The sequence below is a fragment of the Leucoraja erinacea genome, chromosome 9 (assembly GCF_028641065.1).
Source record: "Leucoraja erinacea ecotype New England chromosome 9, Leri_hhj_1, whole genome shotgun sequence".
In the NCBI taxonomy this organism is placed as follows: domain Eukaryota; kingdom Metazoa; phylum Chordata; class Chondrichthyes; order Rajiformes; family Rajidae; genus Leucoraja; species Leucoraja erinaceus.
The window spans coordinates 2,305,865-2,330,355 of NC_073385.1; the positions used below are offsets into that span (position 1 = coordinate 2,305,865).

The window sequence follows — 24,491 nt, forward strand, 5'->3', positions numbered from 1 at the left end:
AACTTTTCAAAATGCTGTATCCTCTTATTGAGGGTATGACCAGGTTGCTCCTAATCTTCATGTTGAAGATGACAGTATCGCGCAAGTTTTGGATTTTTATTAAATGCAATAAATGGTGTATAGCCACTGAACATGTTATTACATATTTTGCCAATAGCTAGTTGTATGGGTTATTTAAACAATGCGTCTCAAGATATTTGTTCACATAACCTTAGTCTTTTTTTGAATTTATGCTTTTGAATTGTGGTTAAAGCAGTTTCTTGGCTTGCCAATGGTAGAGCAGGCAATCCTAGTCCACCAAATTGTGTTGGATATTTTGTCTTCATGTAGTTCTTAAACACTGGCTGTGAAATCAAACTCTTTAGTTCCTTCTTCATTCCTTTCAACATTCTTTGCCTCTGGATTTCTTCACCATCATTATCCCTTCCACCTAAAAATAAGTATAGTGTTATGTTGAATGTGCTCTTCATACATCTTCAGACTTCAACTAATTGGGGACCAAGTTCAAATCCTTTTGGAATAATAGCTGCTAGGTATATTATCAAAAAGGAAAATATTGTTTTTTTTGTGGTTGTAAAATGAGTAACATTCAGTGATAATGAATCACACTTGAAAATATACAGAATTGCAAGTGATAAGAGAATGAGGCTCAAAGATTAAATAAGAGATTTAACATTTAAGTACCATGATATTTCAGCTTCCATACTGTTCTCATGTACGCTTCAATGCTTGTTTCAAACTGTATGCAAGATGTTGTATATTAACAAAAATCCAACTTTTCCTCGTCTGACTGAGAAATCAATGGGATTAGGCTGCTTGATGACATAATTGTTGCTTATTTCTGAGGACACTTGATAACAAGTGCTGTCAGGAAAAGAGGAAGGCAATGACATAGGGAGAGTAGTGCATCTCAACACTGGATTTATAAGCAAATATGAACACCCGTATGTGTCCAGGCAAATATTAGGATGTTGCTCACCCATCAGGTCGTTGTCGTCCAAATCCACCTCAAGCGCTTCAGCAGCTTGCTGAAACCAGCTGTTGTGTTGTTGTGCTTTATTGTGCTGGTATTCCATCTTTTCTATGCTTCTAGCTATGCTAACACGTGCCTGTAAAGGACAAAGCAGAGAGTTATATCTTTTCACAACAGGCCACAATTGCCATTGGTATTTGACTGTATTCTGTGTATTAAAAGTAAATATTAAAAACCTAAAGGCACACTGAAATAGGCACGAGCTGTTTAACTCCTCAAAGCTCTATCGTTCAATGAGATTAATCAATCAACCTTTATTGTCATCTTGCAAAGCAACAGTTGTACAGTGCAAAATGAGAAGACGTTTCCCAGGAAATACCGGAGCATCGCACATGAAACTTAAAACATTTCACACATAATAACAGTAAAAACAATCCAGTCCCTGACGAAACAGTATAAATAGTTAAACGCAGGTAAAACAGCAACATTAAAATACAATAAAAACAATCATTAAGATGTCCAGATTTAGGCCATACCTTTGAGGTATGGCCTACATCTGTACGCTCATTTTTTCTCTGTATCCATTAATACCTCTGATGAACATTCTCAGATTGAAAATTAACATCTAACCTAGCATCAATTTCAATCACTCTGCATGTAGAAATGTTTCCAAACTTCAATCCAAGAATAACTGATATTCTAATTTAGACTTGGCTTTCTCTACCTACCACTATTGGTTTCCATAATATTTAAAACTTTCACCAAACTTCTTTTTGACCTAAATTCTGGAAATGCACCCATTGGTGTAGCCTTCTTGCAATTTAGCTCTTGGAATCCAGCTATAATCCTAGTGATTGTTAGCACCACTCCCTAGTGAGATGTGGATAACTGCAAATTGAACACCAAGAGTGACTAAAACATGACTTTCTTTATGCTTTAGTGTGACTTCTACCCAGATCTACTATCCTAGCTAAATGGTAGTTCAGGTCCACCACCAATTTCCTGGCACCCTTGATTCCAGACCCTTGCTGGATTATCCATTTTGCCAGACCAGCAGAAGTCACGGCCTCTGGGTTGGGGTGGGTTATGGGGTGACGGGTTGAGATACCAGCCCAAAGAGTCAGTCTCGGAAGTCGGCTATGGGAACGGATTTGCCTCTGTGCGCCACAATTTGAGATTTGTAATAGAAAAAAATCACATGTGATTAAAGTGCACAGTGTAAGATTTTAATAAAGGCAATGTTTATACATGTTAGCTTCACCAAGTAGAAATTACAGCAGTGTTTATACATAGCCCCCCCCCCCCCCCCATTTCAGGACACCATAATGTTTGGGACACTGCAATGTCATGTCAATGAAAGTAGTCATGTTTAATATATTGTTGCATATCCATGGCATGCAATGACTGCTTGAAGTCTGCGATTCATCGACATCACCAGTTGCTGGGTGTCTTCTCTGGTGATGTTCTGCCAGGCCTGTATTGCAGCCATCTTTAGCTTATGCTTGCTTTGGGGGCTAGTCCCCTTCAGTTCTCTTCAGCATATAAAAGGCATGCTCAATTGGGTTCAGATCAGGTGATTGACTTGGCCACTCGAGAATTTACCAATTTTTAGCTTTGAAAAACTCCTTTGTTGCTTTAGAAGTATGTTTGGGATCATTGTCTTGCTGTAGAATGAACCATGGGCCAATGAGTTTTGAGGCATTTGTTTGAACTTGAGCAGATAGGATGTGTCTGTACACTTCAGAATTCATTATGCTACTATCATCAGCAGTTGTATCATCAATGAAGATAAGTGAGCCAGTACCTTCAGCAGCCATCCATGCCCAGAACAGTGGTTGCTCTTTCAAGTACTTCTTGGCAAACTGTAACCCGGCCATCCTATTTTTGTGATTAGCCAGTGGTTTGCATCTTGCAGTGTAGCCTCTGTATTTCTGTTCATGAAGTCTTCAGCAGACAGTGGTCATTGACAAATCCACACTCGACTCCTGAAGAGTGTTTCTGATGTCGCGCAGGTGTTTGGGGATTTTTCATTATTATAGAGAGAATTCTTCTGTCATCAGCTGTGAAGGTCTTCCTTGGCCTGCCAGTCCCTTTGCATTTAGTAAGCTCACCAGTGCTCTCTTCTTTTAATGATGTTCCAAACAGTTGATTTTGGTAAGCTTAAGGGTTGACTGGTGTCTCTAACAGTTTTATTCTTGTTTCTCAGTCTCATAATGGCCTCTTTGACTTTCATTGGCACAACTTTGGTCCTCATGTTGATAAACACCAAAGATGATGCAAAGACTGGAGGAAAGACTAGGTGCTGAGAGCTCTTATACCTGCATTGAGGCAATTAAACACACACCTGTGAAGCCATGTGTCCCAAACATTAGGGTGCCCTGAAAATGGGGGGGGAAACTATGTACAAACGCAACTGTAATTTCTACATGGTGAAACCAAAATGTACAAAATACCCTTTAATAAAATCTGACAAGGCGTACTTTAACCACGTGATTTTTTTTTAATTACAAATCTCAAATTGTGGACAGAGGCAAATAAATAAATGACAGTGTTTGTCCCAAACATTATGGAGGGCACTGTAAATTCCTGTTAACGCCCCTATAACGACCTTTGTCCTTGGCCTCCTCCACTGAACAAACAACACCTCATTGCCACTTGTGTAGCTAACAATGCATCAGCATGAATGTTGAATTCTCCAAAGTTGGATAAATCAATCCCCCTCTCCTCCCCCCCAACTTGACCTTATTGAGCAGCTTGTTTTAGCCCTGCATCTCCCTCCTGTCCCCCGTGCACCTGGTTCCTTTCCCCTCTTTTCACTGCTCTGGGTCTTTTTATGACTACAAACCATAACACTTCATTCAATAAATAAAATTGATTTAGAGTAGGATTAGAACTGTAGATGCGGGTTTGTACCAAAGATAGACACAAAATGCTGGAGTAACTCAGCGGGTCAGGCAGCATCTCTTGAGAAAATCAATGGGTGACGTTTCAGGTCAGGACCTTTCTTCAGACTGAAGACGGGTCCCGCCCCAAAACGGCACCTATCCCATTTCTCCAGAGATGCTACCTGACCTGCTGAGTTACTCCAGCATTTTGTGTTTATCATCATACTGCATCACTGTTTTGAATGGTGTAGGTTTTATTTGATAAGCCAAACTAAACGTAAATTAGGATCCTTAAAATTAGGTACCTTGCTTACAATATAGCATTTTTTCCAGCTCCAGTTGTTCTCTTTAGAATTGATGTCAGTATTGATTTTGCACGTGTGAAAAGGTAGTACTATTCGAGTACATGGGTAGGAGTTACCAAGCTTGTCACCATCAGGGGGCTGAAGCACTACAGCTGCTTTAGTTGCATCAGCCCCCACAATATCTGACTCAACTCTTACACAGTAACCACCTCCAAATTACAACTCTTCACATTGTCTCGAATTATGGGAACTGATTGTACCGGTTAATGTTTTACATGTTAACTCTTCAAGTTCAGAATCAAATCATTTAATGAGAGCAAATGTTATATTAATGGAAAAGTAAAAGCTAGTGCTGCTTTATCCTCTCACAAAGAAGCATAGTTCTTGTATTTAACTGCTTGGACGATTAAGGCCAATTGAAATGGTGTGCATGGACAATAGCAAGGCTTCCGACATGTCTAATATGATAGGGTTACACAGAAAAGCTGGAGAAACTCAGCGGGTGCAGCAGCATCTATGGAGCGAAGGAAATAGGCAACGTTTCGGGCCGAAACCCTTCTTCAGACTAATATGATAGGCTGGCCCAAAGAGCCGACACATGGAATTTAAAGTGTGTTGGCAAACTGGATCCAAAATTGACTTTGGGATAGGAGACAAAGGGTAGTGTTTGAGGGCTGTTTTTCTGACTGGAAATCCAACTAGTGCTGTACCACAAGGATGGGATTGGTGCAAGGAGCATTGTTGTTTGTCATATATACACATGACTTGGATGACGTGGACTGATTAGTAAGTTTGCCGATGACACAAAAACTGGTATAGTAGTCGATAGTGAAGGAGATTGTGAAAGACTGCAGCGGGACAGAGTTGCTGGAAACTTAGGTAGAGTGGTGGAATAGGATTTAATCCTGGGACATCAAATACTTAGAGAATATATTAAATGGCAGGAATCTCAGAAGTGTTGATGTATGGAGAGACATGGGTGCAAGTTCATGGCTCCCTGAAAATGTGGACAGGTGGATAAGATAGTGAAATAGACATGTTCTGCTTCCCTTTATAGGCCGAAACATTGACCATAAGAGTTAGAATGTCATGTTGAAACTGTACAAAACGTTGTTGGGGCCGCACATGGAAAACTGCTCCTCATTAATTTTTACACCTCCAAATGGTCGTCCTTCACCTCCTATGCTCTAAGGAATAAAGTCCGAGCCTCTCCAACTTCTCCCAATAACTTATACACTTGAACCCTGGCAATATCCTCTTAAATCTTCTCTGCATTCATTCCAGCTTAATGGCCTCCTTCCTACAGTAAGATAATCAAAACTGTACACAATACTCCACGTGAGAAACGGGTCCCTTTCAGAATGGCAGGCAGTGACTAGTGGGGTACGTACTGCAAGGCTCAGTGCTGGGACCACAGCTATTTGCAATATACATCAATGATTTGGATGAAGGGATTCAAAGTAACATTAGCAAATTTGCAGTTGACACAAAGCTTGGTGGCAGTGTGAACTGTGAGGAGGATGTTATGAGAATGCTAGGTAACTTGGACAGGTTGGGGAGTGGGCAGATGCATAGCAGATGAAGTTTAATGTGGATAAATGTGAGGTTATCCACTTTGGTAGCAAAAACAGGAAGGCAGATTACTATCTAAATGGCGTCAAGTTGGGAAAAGGGGAAGTACAATGGGATCTGGGGGTCCTTGTTCATCAGTCTATGAAAGTAAGCATGCAGGTACAGCAAGCAGTGAAGAAAGCGAATGGCATGTTGGCCTTTATAACAAGAGGAGTCGAGTATAGGAGCAAAGAGGTCCTTCTGCAGTTGTACAGAGCCCTAGTGAGTACACACCTGGAGTATTGTGTGCAGTTTGGGTCACCTAATTTGAGGGAGGACATTCTTGCTATTGAGGGAGTGCAGCATAGGTTTACAAGGTTAATTCCCAAGATGGCAGCACTGTCATATGCTGAGAGAATGGAGCGGCTGGGCTTGTACTCTGGAGTTTAGAAGGATGAGAGGGTATCTTACTGAAACATATAAGATTGTTTGGACACGCTAGAGGCAGGAAACGTGTTCCCGATGTTGGGGGAGTCCTGAACCGGGGTCACAGTTTAAGAATAAGGGGTAAGCCATTTAGAACGGGGACGAGGAAACACTTTTTCTCACAGAGAGTTGTGAGTCCATGGAATTCTCTGCCTCAGAGGGGGGTGGAGGCCAGTTCTCTGGATACTTTCGAGAGCTAGATAGGGCTCTTAAAAATAGCGGAGTCAGGGGATATGGGGAGAACACAGGAACGGGGTACTGATTGGGGATGATCAGCCATGATCACATTGAATGTCGGTGCTGGCTCGAAGGGCTGAATGGCCTACTCCTAACACCTATTGTCTATTGTCACCAATGTCTTGTACAACTGCAACGTAACATCCCACTCCTGTACTTAATGTCCTGGCTGATGTAGGCCAGTGTACAAACACTTACACTACCTTGTGATAGCACTTTCAGGGAACTATTTTCTTGCACTCATGTGTTACATCTCATCAGGGCCCTACTGTTCCTGTGAAAGTTCTACCTTTCTGACTTTCCAAACTACAACATCTCACACTTTTCTGAATTGAATGCCATTTGCTCCCATTGATGAGCAACAGGCCTTAATCTCAAATACCATTACTGATTTAATCACTTCTGGCTGTCTGCCTTCCACAGCCTCCAACCTTATTGTTTCCCAGCCTCGCACAACCCATTTTTACCTTCTCCCCAAAATCCACAAACACAACCGCCCGGGCAGATCTATTGTTTCTGCCTGCTCCTGTCCCACGGAAATGATTTCCATATACCTCGACTACGTCTTATCCCCCCTGGTCCAATCTCTCCCAACCTATGTCCAAGATCACATGCTCTTCGTCTCTTTAATGACTTCCACTTTCCTAGCCCCCACTCCCTCATCTTTACTATGGACATTCAGTCACTCTACACCTCCATTCCCCACCAGGAAGGCCTTAAAGCCCTCCGTTTCTTCCTCGACCCCAGAACCATCCAATTTCCCTCGACTAACACTCTTCTCCACCTAGCAGAGCTGGTCCTCATCCTCAACAGCTTCTCTTTTGACTCCTCCCACATTCTCCAAGTTCAAGGCATAGCTATGGGCACCCGCATGGGCCCCAGCTATGCCTGCCTCTTTGTAGGGCATGTTGAACAATCCTTATTCGAGGTGTACACTGGCCCTATCCCCGAACTCTACCTCCGTTACATTGATGACTGCATCGGTGCTGCCTCCTGCACCCATACAGAACTCATGGACTTCATTAACTTCATCAATTTTCATCCTGCACTGAAATTTACTTGGACCATCTCCGACACCTCCCTCCCTTTCTTGATCCGAGTCTCCATCGCAGGAAATAGATTGTTGACTGACGTCTATTACAAACCCATTGACTCCTACAACTATCTCGACTACAGTTCTTCCCACCCTGCTTCCTGCAAAGACTCTATTCCACATTCCCAATTCCTCCGTCTACGCCGCATCTGCGCCCATGAGGTGTTCCATACTAGGATATTCGCGATATCCTCATTCTTTAGGGAACAGGGATTCCCCTATCCCATCATAGATGAGGCCCTCACTCTTGTCTCCTCTGTACCACGAAGCTCCGACATTGCTTCCCTTCCCCCTAGTCACAAGAGACAGCCCCCCCACTAATCCTTACCTTCCACACCATTAGCCTTTGCATACAACACATAATAACCGTCCTAAATTTCTGCCACCTCCAACGGGATTCCACCATTAATCACATGTTCCCATCTCCGCCTCTTTTCGCCTTCCGCAGAGACCATTCCCTCTGCAACTCCTGGTTAACTCATCCCTTCCCACCCCCTCCCCAGGTACCTTCCCCAGCAACAGCCGAAGATGCAACACCTGTCCCTATACCTCCTCCCTCGACTCTGGCCAGGGACACCGACAGTCCTTTCGGGTTCGGCAGAGGTTCACTTGCACCTCCTCCAACCTCATCTACTGTATCCGTTGTACAAGATGTGGACTCTTATACATCGGCGATACCAAACGCAGACTGGACGATCGTTTCGCAGAACACCTTCGCTCAACCCGCCTGAATCAACCTGGTCTCCCAGTTGCTGGACACTTTCATTCTTCTTTACATTACTTACACAGACCTTTGTCCTCGGTCTCCTCCATTGTCAGAGTGAGGCTAAACACAAATTGGAGGAACAACATCTCATATTTTGCTTGGACAGCTTACAGCCAGTGGTATGAATATTGATTTCTCTCACTTCAGGTAGCCCGGCATTCCCTCTCTTTCTATCCTTCCCCCACCCAAGTCGTACTAGCTTCGCATTTTCACCCTACAAACACCTTACAATGACCTGTCTCCTTTATCATCGTTTATTCACATCACCGTCTATATCTCTAGCTTCCCTTATCCCATACCAGTCTGAAGAAGGGTATCGACCCAAAACATCACCTATTCCTTCTCTCCAGAGATGCTGCCTGTCCTGCTGAGTTACTCCAGCTTTTTGTATCTATCTTCTTCCATTTGCTATTCCTTGGCCCAATTACTTAGCTGATAAAGATCCTGCTGTAAATTTTGACAACCTGATTTACTTTCTCCCATTTTAGTGTCGTCTACAAACTAACTAATCATGTCTTGTACATTATCATCCAGGTCATTTAAATGAAGAGCAACAGTGGGCCTACCACTGATCCCTGCGGCACACCACCAGTCGCAGGACTCTAGTCTGAAAAACAGTATTTCACCATTACCCTCTGCTTCCTATCATCATTTATCCAATTAGCTTGTCTCTCTGGATCCCAAGTGATTGATCTGCAAGACCTTGTCACGGGTCTTACTGATCAATTTCAGCAACGCCACCTACTTGTCCTCATCAATTCTCATGGTAAGCTCTTTAAAAAACAAACACATTTGCAAGACTAATTTCTCCATGCACAAAGCCATGCTGATTATCTCTAATCAGTCCTTGTCTATCAAAATACTGATAGGTCATGTCCCTCAGAATCTCCTCCAGAAACTTAACCACTACTGATGTTAGGTTCACCAGTCTGTAGATTTTTGGCTTGTCTTTGCTGCCCTTCTTAAATATAATATTAGCCACCCCCCAGTCTTTCAGCATTTCTACTATGGCTAAAGATGATGCAAATACCTTTGCAATGGATTCTGCAATTTATTCCCTAGCTTCTCACAAGGTCTGAGGATGCACTTGTTCAGACCCTGGGGAGTTATCCACCTTAATGTACTTTAAGACTGCCAATGACTCCTCTGTTAATTTGTATATGGTTCAAGACATCACAACTCATTTGCCTCAATTCATTTGCTTCTATGATCTTCATTAATTATTAAAAATCTCATCCATCTCCTGTGGCTGCACACATAGATGGCAAAGCTGTTTTTTAAGGGGATCTATTCTCTTTCTTGCACACTTTCACCCTTTACCTTCCCTACCAAATCCACTGCATTCTCTTTCTGCCCTCCTGATTTCTCTCAAGTGTACTACACCTATTATAATCGTTGAGATATTGCCTTGATCCTGTCACCACCTTTATTCCGACCACAGCCTCAATATCATTAACCAGGGTTCCCTCAACTTGCTGGCTATACCCTTCCCCCAAACAGGAATATGCTGTCCCTGAATTCTTGAAATCAGATTATTAAAAACTCACTTGCCAGACATCCTTTTAGCTTTAACAGTCACATCCACTCGACATCTGAAAGTTCCCATCTGATTCTTCCATAATTGGCCTTGCGCAAAATTAGAACCTTTCAACTAGTGGACCAAGCATTTAAAAGGCATTTGGACAGGTAGTTGGATAGGAAAGGATTTTTATTTTGCACGGGCCATGAGGGTAGAGGGAATGTGGAACAAGCTGCCAGAGGAAGTAGTTGAGACAGATACTACAACAGCATTTGGACAGGTACCTGGACAGGAAGAATTGAGAGGGACACGGGCCAAATGCAGGCAAAGGGGACTAGCTTAGATGGAACATGTTGGTCGGCACGGATGAACTGGGCCTGTTTCTATACAGACGACTCAATTCAGTTCTTCCAGTTTCTTTAGTTTCTTAAGATACTTTTCTTTCAGCATAATTCAAATGTGTTATCTCTTTCTTTTATGCTCTCACCTTCTTTCGTCCTCTTAATCTGCGACCCTGCACGCTCAATAGGTCATCCTTGTCATTTTCTCCACCTTCATGGGACAATCAGTTGACTAATGCTCCTCCTTCTCTGAACACTGTTCCTTCCACAACTCTTATTCACTATACACAACTACCCATCCCCTTCTCACACAAATCAAGAGATGCAATGTCATGGATTCCTCATTTACTAACTATATCTTGCTTCTAAAGCATTTAATTCCACCACATATTATATGGATAGGATTCAGCCATTTCCTTTATCTGCCCCATCAATGAGCTACAGAGGTAAGCATTTTTAATTAATTAAATAAAAGGATGCACTGCAAAACATTGTAGAATAACATGCAAAATATTGTTTCCTCACTGATGGAGGATGAAACAGCCTGTTTCTGAAAACTTGAAACGCCTATAGAACAGTAACATTAAAGGAAGCACTTATGTTAAGATTTTTAATAATGAGGTTCCACTGTTAAGCAACTATATTTTCATTGATTTTTGAAATTAATAAGTACTGTTCTTTATGCTCTTTACTAGGATTAAATGGTATGTACTAACATGGTTCAAACCTGAGAAGTGGAAAGTAGAAAAATAGTACTTTTTGACATTTACCTTTATTTCAGGCATACATTTAGCTTGTACTGGAAACAGAGGAATGTTTTCATCTTTGCCCAAAGTGTTGCATATCTTCTTAAAATAAACCACATCTGTTGGCCCAACTAACATCAAAGCAAGACCTGCTTTTGTGGCTCGAGCTGTTCTGCCACTCCTGTGAACATAGATCTCAGTGGTACGGGGCAACTGTAGGAAAATCCACATGAATGATAAAAGAGTTAAAGAATGCATAGATGGTACCAAACCTATAGAAAAAAAAATTTGGGGAGATCATAAAATTAAACAAAATGTATTAACAAGTAACAAAATATTAAACGATTAAAAAGGAAAAATTAGAATTAGAGATAAAGCCAGTCAGAAATGTAAAAACAATTATAAAGGTTTCTGCAGATATTCAAAGAGTCTTCAAAATGCCTTTGTCCAACAGAAAGTGCCCTAGGAATTAATAATGGAGAACGAGGAGATAACCTAAGAATCAAACATTTATACATTCGGCTTCATTATAGAAAGTGCAGATAACAGCAGAGGAATTGAAAAGAAAGGATCTTAGGAGAATTATAATCATCAGGGAAGTGGTACAGTGTAAATTGTTAGAGCTCTGGGCTGACAAGTCTTTGGATCTTGATGGATTAGATTCTAAATTCTTAAAGAAAGTGCCAAGTAAGATAGTTGGTTTTAATTTTCCATGATTCTTTACTTTAATGGAAGATCACACAATTAGAAAATAGCGAATTTGCATTAGAATAAAGTCTATTTTCTGATGCTAGGATATAATGATTTCTACATTTTTCTGTTGTATTATATTTACTAAGAAAATATATACCAGATCAGCAAGTTCAGACTTTCTTTCAGCCATACCTGATAATGAATAACATGTTGTACATTTGGAATATCCAGACCTCGAGCTGCAACGTCAGTGGTCAATAAAATAGAGCTGAAATACAGTGAGACAAATGCACCAAATGTTCAAAATGATTATGAGCTAATTTTCTAGAACATGTTCACAAAATCAATTAATGCTTTCACAATAATATCTAAAATGGTTCCCTCTACTCAACCTTTTTTGTCATGAAATAACATTTCATTTATTGTAATTATACATTTCACTGACTCCCAAAAGGAAATTGCGAAGCTTATCATTTAAAAAAAAACCAAAAAAAAAAAACTTGTGTCATGCTATGTGAACAGTTTATTTTACATTTTGCCGGGCTACGTTCCAGCCAGCTAGTACTTTATTTCCATTATCTAACTCAGAACGCTATTGTCTAGCACGTTAATTTGAACAAATGTGTTCATAGATTTATAGATCACCTTCTTCAAGCAATTAACATTATAGTGCAGAAGACAAAATATGACAAGAAAGGGCCACCTGGACTCTTAAGCTTGTCCGGCCATTCACTGTGATCATGGATGATCTAGGCTGGCCTCAAATACTCTTCAGTGCCAGTTCCCCTTAACCCCCAATTCCCTGATCTTTATCCGATTCCACCTGAAATATTTTTTTATCGATCTAGCCTCTACAACCCTTTGAGATAAAGAATTCTAGAGGTTCGCAATCGTCTCCTCGTCCTAGGTGAAGTGAATCTCGTTTGCACTAGCCTCAAATGCTTTATGCTCAAGGTAAAGGGACCAAAACTGTGCACAGTATTCTAGGTGTAGCTTAACCAATATTAATGAAACTTCATTATTTCTAAACTGTTTTGCAACAAAGGCCAAAAATGCTATCTTCCAAAAAAGCGTTCTCGCCTCTCAAAATGGCTGCTCACCATCTCTTACTTTTGAAGGTAAAAAAACATAATCTCCCACAATAAACTGGCCAGATTATCCAGCCTCCACAGGGTTCAAATGCTGCGGTCTTTATAACATTGAGAAAATCTAAAACCTCTATGAATTACAAGTGCCCTGCCGTGCCTGATTGCAAACTCACCTCCTGTGCTGTCAAAAGTGCCCTAACGTGATCAAATCGGGAAATTGGACATGGCAACCTCAGTGCACAGCAGTGGGGTGGAGCAGCTGCTGGAGTTATCCTAGGGCATGTTTGTGGTGGTCGCAGGTCCAGAGCTGCCAGGTTTTGTCAGAGCACTTCATTATTCTAGTACCTGAAAATCAGTATTTTGCTGAGGAAATCAGTATTTTTACACTGGGCCATTTTGCTGAAAAAAGTGTTTTTAAAAAAAAAATGTGCGGTCATACCCATGCAAGAGTACAAGAATGCATAACTTTGCTACCAATTGACATCACTTCTACGCACCTTACTTGACAGTGCCATTCATTGCCATCTCTTGGTATACTGCTGTTTGAATGGCTGTTTCCTGCTTTTAGCACCAGATGATGATGTCAAAGCCATTTTGGAAGCCTCCCTCTCCCTCCTTCGCTCTCTCTCCCATCTTCCTCTTTCCTCCCTCTCCCTCTCCCTCTTCCCCTCCCATCCCCCCTCTCGCCTTCCTTTTTTCTCCCTCCCTCCCACTACTTCTCCCTCCCCTAACAGTCTGTGATCCATAGCGCTATGTGTAAAGCCCATAGCGCTGTGTAAAGGCAATAGCACTCCACTGGGAGCGGTATTTTTAGAACCCATAGCGCTGTTCATTGAAATTCCCACGCGTTAAACTGACAGCGCTGTTTAAACCTGGAGCGGGACAGGCAGATCAAAGCTTACAAAAATTATCATCCAGGTCTTGAAATTTAAAATACTAATAGATTTAATCTGCTATACTTTTTAGAGGTACAGTAGGACTTTTTATATCCTTGCATTTTTTAAACAGCAAGATGAAACAGGAAATCGAGCTGATTTAAAAAAAATCCGTATTTCACAAAGCAAATTCGTACATCTGTATTCTGATCGTATTTCCGTACAAAATACAGAGAATCCGTACTACTTGGCAGCTCTGCAGGTTGTGATGTTTGTGGAGGTGACCGTGGGAGGGCCGACAGTAGCTGGGTAAGTGAGCAGATTGAGTGACATCTGCAAGGAATGGCGGCGGATTGAGCAGACGGCATCAATCTGGGCCAGACTGACCCCTATTTCATCAAAATGTGCAGAAAAAAAAACTGCTGATGCTGGTTTAAAATTGTAGACACAAAATGCCGGAGCAACTGAGCGGGACAGGCAGCATCTGTGGAGAAGGAATGGGTGACATTTCAGGTCGAGGCCCTTCTTCACTCTGAAGAAGGGTCTCGACTCAAAATATCGCCCCTTCAGTCTGAAGAGATGCTGCCTGCCCCGCTGAGTTACTCCAGCATTTTGTGTGTATCCCCATTTCATCAATACAGGGCCGCCAGGCCACCAGACCTCGAAGTGAAAAAATAATTTTCATATTTTCCTGGGCAGAGACACTTGGAAGTTGAAAGATGGTACCAGAACATGGCAACCCTCTGCTGCTCCAAAAGAGGATCTATTGTACTTGTGTATGGTATGGTTTGCCTGGTCAGCATGCAGAACAAACTTTTCACCGTATCTCTGTACATGTGGCATTAACAAACGTAATTAAACTATTTACCCCTTCACTAGTTGCTGCACCCTGCCTTTAACCTCTGTCGCGATTTGTGCACTAGTTTACCTAGATCTCTATGTGCGTCACTCATTTAGTTTCTATTTAGACAATAATTCACCCTTTTGGTCCCTCCAAATTCATGACCTCACACTGAATTCCATTTGCTACGGTTTTGCCCAATCTACATCCCATTGCTGGGTCACAATATTCTCATCACAACACACCCTTCCACCTATTGTGTAATCAGCAACGCACACACACACACAAAAATCAAAAATGTTCAAAGCCACTCCATCTAAGTTAAGAGCTTCACGTATTTATAACAAGCACACTTTTGAAAGCTTACCTCTCTCTTTCAGCAAATCTTTCTAAATTCTTCAACCTCTGTTTCTGGTGCATGTTTGCATGTAGTGGTAGAGGACAGCATTCCAAAATAGTGAGCAATGAATTTAGACGCTTGATACAATCTATACTATTTGCAAAGACCATATTCCGACCAGGATACTGAAGTAGGAAGTAATATAGATAGATATCTTTTTCCTCTATCTCACAATGGATTCTGGTTTCTGTGAGGGTCTCAACGGTACCCTCTTTCCTTGATAAATCAATGACTTTTGGTTTTCCTTTGATGCCTACTTTTTGCATAAGAGCTTCTAATTTTGTTTCTGCATTTATTTTTTTCATCTTCTTCTTTCCCAATACTCTTGCAGGAGCTTGATGAATCATGGTTAAAGTGGCAGAAAATACAAAAGTCCTTCTTTTTGGGTGGTACTCCTTGTCATTCAGCAGTTCTAGAAGATGAGATAGTTCTGCAAAATGTCCTTTCTCAACCATGCGATCTGCTTCATCGATCACCAGGCACCTTTATCAATAGGACAACAGTCAAAGTTATTCGGAATTTGTCTTTTCAGTGACATTTTTTTAAATGCATCTATTGGTTCCTGTAATTTTCACAATATACTTTCATAGAAAATCCCCTGGATGAAATTTTAATTCAGTTCCCATGTGCACCTGGACAATATTAACCATGTCACAGGAGATATGTTAGTTTTTTCATTTAAGTAGTTCACAAAAATGCTAAATCCGATCAATACAATTACCCAAACAACAATATATTATTCAACGTACAATTTCACAGATTTCAAATTAATTGAATTCATCTTATCTGGCACATTGGCTGTTACAGGATTGGCAATTCGAAGACAATGACTAATATCAAGAATGCAATTTGTTATAAAATCAATGAGAATTTGAATTCATTCAAAGTCTAAGTTAAAAGGGGAGCACTCTCTGATTATTGTAAAAACTCATCTAATTCATCAATGTATTTTATTGTAGGAAACTGGCCATTTGTACTAAATCTCTTTGTGGTTTTACTTCTCATACCAAATTTAGCATTCAGCCAGATAATGGCATATTCAAGCTGCAGACTCTCAGTGCATGTTAAGCTAATAAATTAATGCAATTAACAGGAAGTACTCAATGGGTCAAGCAGCATTTGTGGAGGGGAAAGGTTTAAAGTAACATTTCAGGGCAAGAAGCAATTTACAGATTTTGCCTCTACTGATGTAGCTTGATCTGCTGAGTTCTTCTTGTATTTTCTTTTGACCTGGTTTCCATCAGTGTGTTTTATCCCAGGTTTATTCTTCTGCAGTCATCCTTGTCATCTGCTATATTATATACTGTACAAAAACCATTGTTGCAATTGCTGTCTTAGACACCTTTCACATATTCTGTTTTCTAAGGTAGGTGTAAAAGATCTTCTGGTATAACAAAGGACTCTGGCGAATTCATCCATCGAATGTCACAAAAATAATATGATTAATGATCTCAATTTTTTTGTAGCATGTGCCTGGAAACTAATCCATTAACATAACAAATATTGCTGAAAAGAAGTTAAGATTGTGAAATATTTGAAGATATTTTCTTTCAACCATTGTATAATCAGTTACAAATGTTATTTGATAATGCATCATTGCCACTTCAACATATCTAAATTGACCGTGGCTCACCTGAGCTGTTTCAAATGACAGAGATGTGGATGTCTTTCCTTTATCAGCTTCCATAGCCTCCCTGGTGTTGCAATTACAATTTCTGGCCTACGATTCAAAATTCTTTCCTGTTTCTGGGCAGCCATTCCTCCAACTATCATTGCAGTTTTGATTCCTATTAAATTATAGATTCAGGGTTTATTAATTCATCAGTGAAGAGGAAACAAATTAAAAAATAAGTACAGCAAGCAAATGGGTATGTAAATAGTATTTTTTGCCATTAATGTAAGGTGATGCAGTCTAAAACGAAGTCATGCTACAAATACAGAGGGCTTTTGGGTCTATTCCTGGAGTTGGATGTATAGTTTTGATCTACTTATCCAGAGATACATTTCCCAAGAGGGTGTGCAATTAAGGTTCAGTAAATCAACTTCTGGAATGAGAAGGCAAACCAAAGAAGACCAAGAAGAATACAGCATTTTATAATTACGTAAAAGAAGTGCGAAGTGGGATAGATGCTTGGAGGCTAATTTCTCTGTTCTGGAGAATGTAGAACAAAAGGTACAGTCCATGGATTAAGGAGTAAGAGGGAAATGAAAGTAGTAGGAAATAACTGCAAATCTTTTTCTAAATACCGAGGTACAATACTGAGATTTCCACAAGCTTATTTATGAAGGCATCCAGAAGCAAAACAATATTAACAAGGCAATTAATTTAATTGAAAATTATTAATTTAAAGTCTATTGAATTTAGTGGTATGTAGTATTGAGTGATGTTCCTTTTCATTTGCATGCCATCAGAAGTGTAGCAAGGTAACCACATTAGCAATGTGTTTTTTTTCAGATGGCACAAATAGCAAAATGGTTCATTTAAAATGGGACATTCATTGGATTCTGGTCACTGCCAATACAATTGCAGCATTCAACTGAATCACATTCTAAATACAAATAAGAACTAAAGTAACATTACTAAGCTGCGTAACATTATAAAGTCTTGCAAATAACATTGCCTACCTGTGAATTTGGTGACTGCGTCAATGTGATGTTTTACCTGGACAGCTAGTTCCCTTGTTGGAGTTAGGACCAAGCCCAAGAGTGGATTTACAACATGAGAAGCCTCAAAATCAAAATGTACGTTGTCAATCACTTTTACACAACCCACAAAATCATGATTCTCTTCATTATCATTTGTTTCCACCTCTTCACATTCCTCCAGATGTTCACTGTTAATTTTCATCAGGTTGCCGGTGAATGGTTCATCACCTTCATTAGCATCCTGATTCCCTTCCTCATTTTCCTTCAATTTGGCATGTTCAGCTTGCCTCCACTCCAATATAAAGTGGATCATGGGAATAGCAAATGCCAATGTTTTGCCACTGCCTACAAATTAAAAAAGAAAAGTTGTTTAATTTGTCTTGAATGGCATATCTAGAATGTGAGAATTCAAGAAAAATAACCAGTATTGTAATTAAAATCCTGAATTTCTTGAATTTTTATAAAGATGAATCCATCAAAAAATGTTTCTTTATTATATAATAGCACCAGATGTATTTTATATGTTTTTGAATTCAACACGCCACAATAAAAACTTGATTAGTTAATCTGCTGAAACAATGCTGGAAAAGGTCAGCAGGTTATGCAGTAAATGTGGAAAGAGAATCAGTTAACATTTCAGGTCTGGGACATTTCATCAGACTTTGAATGGAATTTGCGAATCAATTTTAAGTAAACATCTCATTCCTATTGTAAATACCTTTTTTAAAATCATGATTCACCGATAACTAGACTGCAAAAAATAGCAGTGTCTCTATTTCATTTCAAGGTTGATGGCCTGAATATAAAGAACACAGACTTAATGAATTGGGGATAAAGGCACAGTAAGAGATACTCAACAATACTGAGCTCTAATCATGAAATAGAAACTGAGTTTGGTTCTCCAATGCAGAGATCACATTTTGTATGTGTACTGTACTGATTGCAGCACAGTAAATTAGAAGTACAAATTAATCAGTGCTTCACCTGAATGGCTTGGAAGCATGATCTGGAAATTTTTAGATGATGGCACGCCAGATGGTGAGGAAGGTTATCTAAGGCTGTGGCATGATATTGATCAGCTGGAAAGTAGGACAGAGCAATAGCAAATGGAATTTAATCTTGCAAGTGCAAGGTGATGCATTTTATGAGGACAAAACAGTATGACATACACAGTAAATGGTCGTATTGATGAGTAGGGCAATCTTGAAATACAATCTTCAAATTCTTTAAAGTGGCAGCATAGGTGGATACGATGATGAAGAAGTAATATAAGATAATTTGGCTTAGGATACAAGACCAGGGACAGCATGTTACAACTTCGTAAAACAATGCCACGCTTGGAATATTGTGTGCAATTCTAGTCACAACACCCTAGGAAGGATTGAATGTGCTGGAGAGGTTGCATTGGAGATTCAGAAAGATAAGATTTCAGTTATAAAGAGAGACTGGATAGGCTGGCTTTGTTTTTCCTGAAACTAAGACAATCTGATAGATTGCATGGTGGGGTTCTCCAATACAAGCGGGCCTAGAATCGCAGTGGGTGGTAAAAGGTTTAGAGGGGATCAGAGAAGAAAATATTTCACACAGGGAGTGGTTGTAGTCTGGAATATGCTGCTTGAAGAGATGGCATAGGCAGATATGCTTATAACAATTCAGAAACATCTGGACAAGTAGTTGGAATCTGAGCAATTTAAGGCCATGAACAATGTGGGATCAATGCAGAAAAGTGCAAAGGATGGCGTGGACCTGACGGTTCACAGGTCCCGTTTTTGGCTGAACAACTGTATTAATTCTTCATCCCATTCCTATTCTGACGTGTTTACCAATGGATTCTTGCACATACAAGGCCCAATGCCTTGTATGTGCAAGATAATTTAAAAATAAATTGGATAGTTATATGGACGGGAAGGGAATGGAGGGGTATGGTCTGAGCGCAGGCATATGGGACTAGGGGAGATTATGTGTTCGGCACGGACTAGAAGGGTCGAGATGACCTGTTTTCGTGCTGTAATTGTTATATGGTTATATGGTTAATGCAATTTCAAACTACATTCCATCTTCCAACTTGGTACATTAAGGCACTCAATTTACCACTGAATTCAACAATTTCAGATAACCTATATTTCTAGTTTAGATCAAACTAGGCTAGTTCTGATCAAAATTTATTAACCCCAAACATAAATTATGTTAATCTCTCTCCAGATATCCCCGGCCTGCTGAGTATTTCTCTTGTTCGGTTTTAATTAACCCATGTGAAGTATGACTAACCTATATTTGGGATTAACTAAACTTTGCAAAGCTGTACTCTAAACCATCAAGTGTACATCTTATCTATACAAAAATAAAATTCCCCAAACAAACTAAGTATTCAATGAATGAAAGGACTAAAATGTTGTTTGTAGGATCCAGCAGATTTTTTATATTATACAAGCTAATGTCAGCTTGGCTCATTCAGTGGTAGCATTTTCATGTAAATCAGCATCTTATAAGATCCACAAAAGGAGTTATGATTTTGATTGACAACTTCGGAAGTGGCTGCGCTGGTGAATGGCTGCGGCTTGCCTGCAGTCAGTTTTTACTTTTTTGTGTTGTTTTTTTCGTTTTGGCTAGTTAAGTTTTTGGTTTTTAGTGTTTATGTGGGGGGTGGGGGGTTGAAACAGGGCTTGCTATCTCTCCCTTCGGGGGAATGCGACTTTTTTGTCGTATCCCCCTTCTCTGCCTCCATCTGCGCTGAGGCCTAATAGCAGAGCTGGCGACCTCGAGGCTCCAGAGGCAGCCTGTCAGGACTCGCCCTGGGCTCGCTCCCGTGAGGGCGGCCCAGCTCGGGGCTGGAACAGCGCTCCCGTGAGGGGCTGTGAAGCTCCCGTGAGGGTCTGTGACGCTCCCGTCGGGGCTGCCCGTCGAGGGTAACGGGCTCCCGTCGGGGCGGCCCAGCTCGAGAGTAACGGCACTCATGTGAGGGCGACCCGGCTCGGGGCTGGAACGGTGCTCCGGTGGCTGAGGCGGCGGTGCCCCGAGTCCGGGGTTCAGCCGTGGGCCAGTGGACGACGTCGTCAGCGGCTGTGTCCGCTGGACTGGAGGGCGGCAGCTCCGACCACCCCGGGCCGTCGTGTTTGAGCCGGCTCGTTCGCAGAGCTCAGTGAGCCACGGGACTGATTTTGCCATCGCCCGGTGGGGTATTGCCTCAACGCAGAGGGAGAAGAGGGGGGGAGAGACTGCAGCCCTAAGATTTTTGCCTCCATCACAGTGAGGACGTGCTTGGTGGACTCACTGTGGTGGATGTTAATTTGTGTTTACTGTTGTTTAGTATTGTATGTATGACTGCAGGCACGAAATTTCGTTCAGAACAAAAGGTCTGAATGACAATAAAGGAAATTCAATTCAATTCAATGCCATATAGAGGGAATGGCGCACCATTGAACATGTCTAAAATGTGGATTTATTTGACTGTTCAAGTGCAACTGATTGATCTCTGATTAACATTGGTTTAAAAAAATGTTCCTCCAGGACTGGCCAATATTTACTCCTAAACCAATGTGCTGCTTAAGCAGACTATTAGGCAATTTATTTGTAATGTCTTGCTGAGTGTAAAGAGATTGTCATATTGTTCAACATTAACTCTCTATAACTAGGGTATTTCACCAGATGTAGCCAATTAGTGCATCCTGAGAAAAAGTAAAACGGTTGGAGGAACTCAGCTGGTCAGGTAGTGTCTGTAGCTGGATATGGGCAGCGGATGTTTCAGGTCAGGACCCGAGGACATTAAAAACTAAGATAAATGGAAGTCCTTTCCTATGCCTCAAAAAACAAAGTTAACCACTTATTCATTATCTATATATGACATTTTATACAATTATACTACCAACCTGTTTCTGCTGCACCAAGAATATCTAGTTTATCTCTAATAGCAGGTGGCAGAACCAAGGCTTGGATGGGAGTAGGAGCACTGTAACCAAGAGAACTCAGAGCCTGAAGTACTGGCTCTGGGACAAACAAATCTTTCCAGGCAGAAACATCAGTTGCCTGCTCAGATGGACATGAATGTTTTGTCCAGTTTTTCACTTTCTCATCTAGCCTGGAGGACCGAGGAGCTCCAGCCCTTTTCTTCATTTTCTTTCTCTTTGGATTTACAGCAATATTTGTTTCCGTTCCACCCGTCTCATTTTTATCTGAATATTCAAATTTGTTAACATCGTCTGAAAGATTAACACTCTTCTCCTCCACTTCGGCAGGTTGATTGTTAATTTTTTTCTTTTTTCTTTTTATCTTTGTTTTTGTTGCTGCTGTTGGTAAATCATCTCCACTGATTTTCTGTTTCTTTGGTGCAGATTTTAACTCCTCTGAGTTATCAGAAGCTCGTCTTTTGGCTTTCTTCTCTGACGATTTCCTAGCATTAATCAATTTATAATCTGTAAGCTCTTCACAACAGACCAGCCCATCCAAATCTTCTTCACCGAAACGACTGGCGTCTATTGTAATTGGCTTCCATTGTCCTGTCACTTTAATTTTCTTCAGTTGGGTTTTTGGCGATTTTAGAAACCTTTTTTTTGTTTCTTTCATTTTGACCTCTAAGGCAAAAGCAAAATCAGTTTTAAACTCGTTATGCTGCAAGTGCCAAGGTGTGTTTTTCACAACTAGTACAGATTGAAATAACAATAAAAAGCAAAATTTCTGATAAATATACAATTCCACTGTTTTTAACTGCATCAAATTATGAACAAGTAACCAATAGCTAGTGCAAGTGCACATAACTTCTAATTTTAAAAGCATAGATTCTTATAATTACAATAATTTATATTGGCGGCAGACTGAATAGACTGAACCTTTTTTTTTTTTTTTTTAAATCGGCATGTGTTTTTTGTAAGGCAATATTTCAAACCCATCACAATTTCTCCTCCAGAAGTGGGTGAGAGACTCCCTTCAGTTCCTGTATTCCTAATGGTGAAAGTACTCCCATATAGAAATTCAGACGTACAGTCTCACTTAGGATAGTGTGCAAATTAAAGGGGAACTTGCAAGCAGTGGGGATCCCAATCCTCGCTAACCTTCTGGGTATTAGAGGCTGCAGAATTCAAAATGCAAAGAAGCTTTAATGAATTGTTGCAGTGTGTCTATGTACTGCATAATGTGGTCATTGTGGGGGAATGTCAAAGTGGCTGCTTTAACTTAGCTGGTGGTGAATCCCTTGAGTGTCCTTGGAATTTCACCCATGCAAGTAGAGAAAATAATTCACTGCATTTTTAAACTTGTGCACTGTAGATGATGGAATAAATTGGGTCGCCATGCGATGATTAATTTGCCACACACTTAGTTGGGGATCTGCTTACTCATGTGTTACAACGTGGAAGGAGGCTATTCTGCACATACTAGCATCCTGCAGAGCAATCCTATCTGTTTCCCTCCCCTCCCATTTCTCTATAATCCTGCAACTTTCTGGGATCGATCTACCGTACATTAGGTCGGCCGCCAAGGAATTTACACCCAAGAGCCTAACTGACATGTCTGACAGCTCTGGTCGAGTATGATTGGGTCGGGTCCAATCCGGTCAGGTATGAGTGTAGAAGTTGGGAGTTCATGTTGCAGCTATCTTAGACATTGGTGTGGCTTTTAGAGCATTGTGTTCAGTTCTAGGCACCATGTTATAAGAAATATGTTGTCAAACTGAAAAGGGCACAGATAGGATTAACAAGGATGTTGCCAGAACTAAAGGGTCTGAGCTATAGGGAGAGATTGAGTAGGCTGGGACTCTATTCCTTGGAGCGCAGGAGGATGGGGGTGATCTTATAGAGGTGTATAAGATCTTGAGAGGAATAGATCGGGTAGATGCACAGTCTCTTGCCCAGAGTAGATGAATCGAGGACTAGAGGGCATAGGTTTACGGTGAAGGGGAAACGATTTAATAGCAATCTGAGGGGTAACTATCTCACACAAGGGTGGTGGGTGGTGTATGGAACAAGATGCCAGAGGTATTGAGGCAGGGACTACCCCAACATTTAAGAAACATTTGGACACGTATATGGATAGGACAGGTTTAGAGGGATATAGACCAAACGCGGGCAGGTGGGACATTGTTGGCCGGTGTGGGCAAGTAGCGCCAAATGGCCTGTTTCCACACTGTATCACTCTATGATCTGGGTCAGAGTGAGTGAGGTTAGATGCAAATTGGAGGAACAGCCTCTCATATTTCGCTTGGGCAGCTTACAGCCCAGTAGTATGAGTCTAGATCTCTCTAACTTTACGTAACCCCAGCATTCTCTCTCTACCTCTCGCCGTCCAAGTCGCACCAGCTTCTCGTTTTCACCCAACAAACAGCTAACAATGGCCCGTTTCCTTTACCATCGTTATTTTTTTTTTGTTGCATATCTTTCATTCGTTGTTCTTTATCTCTCTACATCGCCGTCTATATCTCTCGTTCCCCTATTTCCTTAAATAGTCTGAAGAAGCCATGATCAGTCTGATCAGCCATGATCATATTGAATGGCGGTGCAGGCCGAATGGCCGAATGGCCTACTCCTGCACCCTATTGTCTATGTTTCTAGAAGGGTCGCGACACGAAGCAAATAAAAACAGAAATTCTGGAAACACTCAAGAGGTGATATCAGTGGGGGGTGAGAGTCATGGTTAAAGTAGCTGGAGTAACTGAGCGGGACAGTAGGAGAGAAGGAACGGGTGACGCCTGAAGAAGGGTCGAGACCCACTCCTTCTCTCCACAGACGCTGCCTGTCCCGCTCAGCTACTCCAGTTTTTTGTGTCTATCTTCGGTTTAAACCAGCACCTGCAGTTCCTTCCCACGCGGGTCCGACCCACCGCTTGAAGCGACGGTAACCAAAGATCTAGGATGTTTGACGGTAACTTTACCTCAGCAGCAGCAGCAGCAGCGCCGTCCGTCCGTCCACTGAACACGTGTCCTCCTGCCGCCCAGCTCGCAGCGTCACCCGGCAACCACCAATCGCACGCCGCCATACTCCGAGGTGCCCCCAAGAGAAAGAATAAACTTTATTGACAACGTGTGGCCCGGGGTTACACAAAAATGCTGGAGAAACTCA

The 24,491-nt window shown here is 41.2% G+C and overlaps 1 protein-coding gene across 1 annotated transcript; it reads right to left on the bottom strand.

The window, feature by feature from the left end:
- Positions 1–84: 84 nt before the first annotated feature.
- ddx24 (DEAD (Asp-Glu-Ala-Asp) box helicase 24) lies at positions 85–24,443 on the bottom strand. Its single transcript, XM_055640084.1, has 9 exons — positions 24,304–24,443; positions 21,312–22,013; positions 17,425–17,790; positions 16,433–16,586; positions 14,767–15,282; positions 11,788–11,863; positions 10,927–11,115; positions 980–1,109; positions 85–430 (listed from the first exon to the last, which is right to left on the bottom strand). Exons 2-9 carry the CDS (start codon positions 22,003–22,005, stop codon positions 189–191), a joined length of 2,367 nt encoding a protein of 788 aa, XP_055496059.1. The 5' UTR covers positions 22,006–22,013; positions 24,304–24,443; the 3' UTR covers positions 85–188.
- Positions 24,444–24,491: the final 48 nt, after the last annotated feature.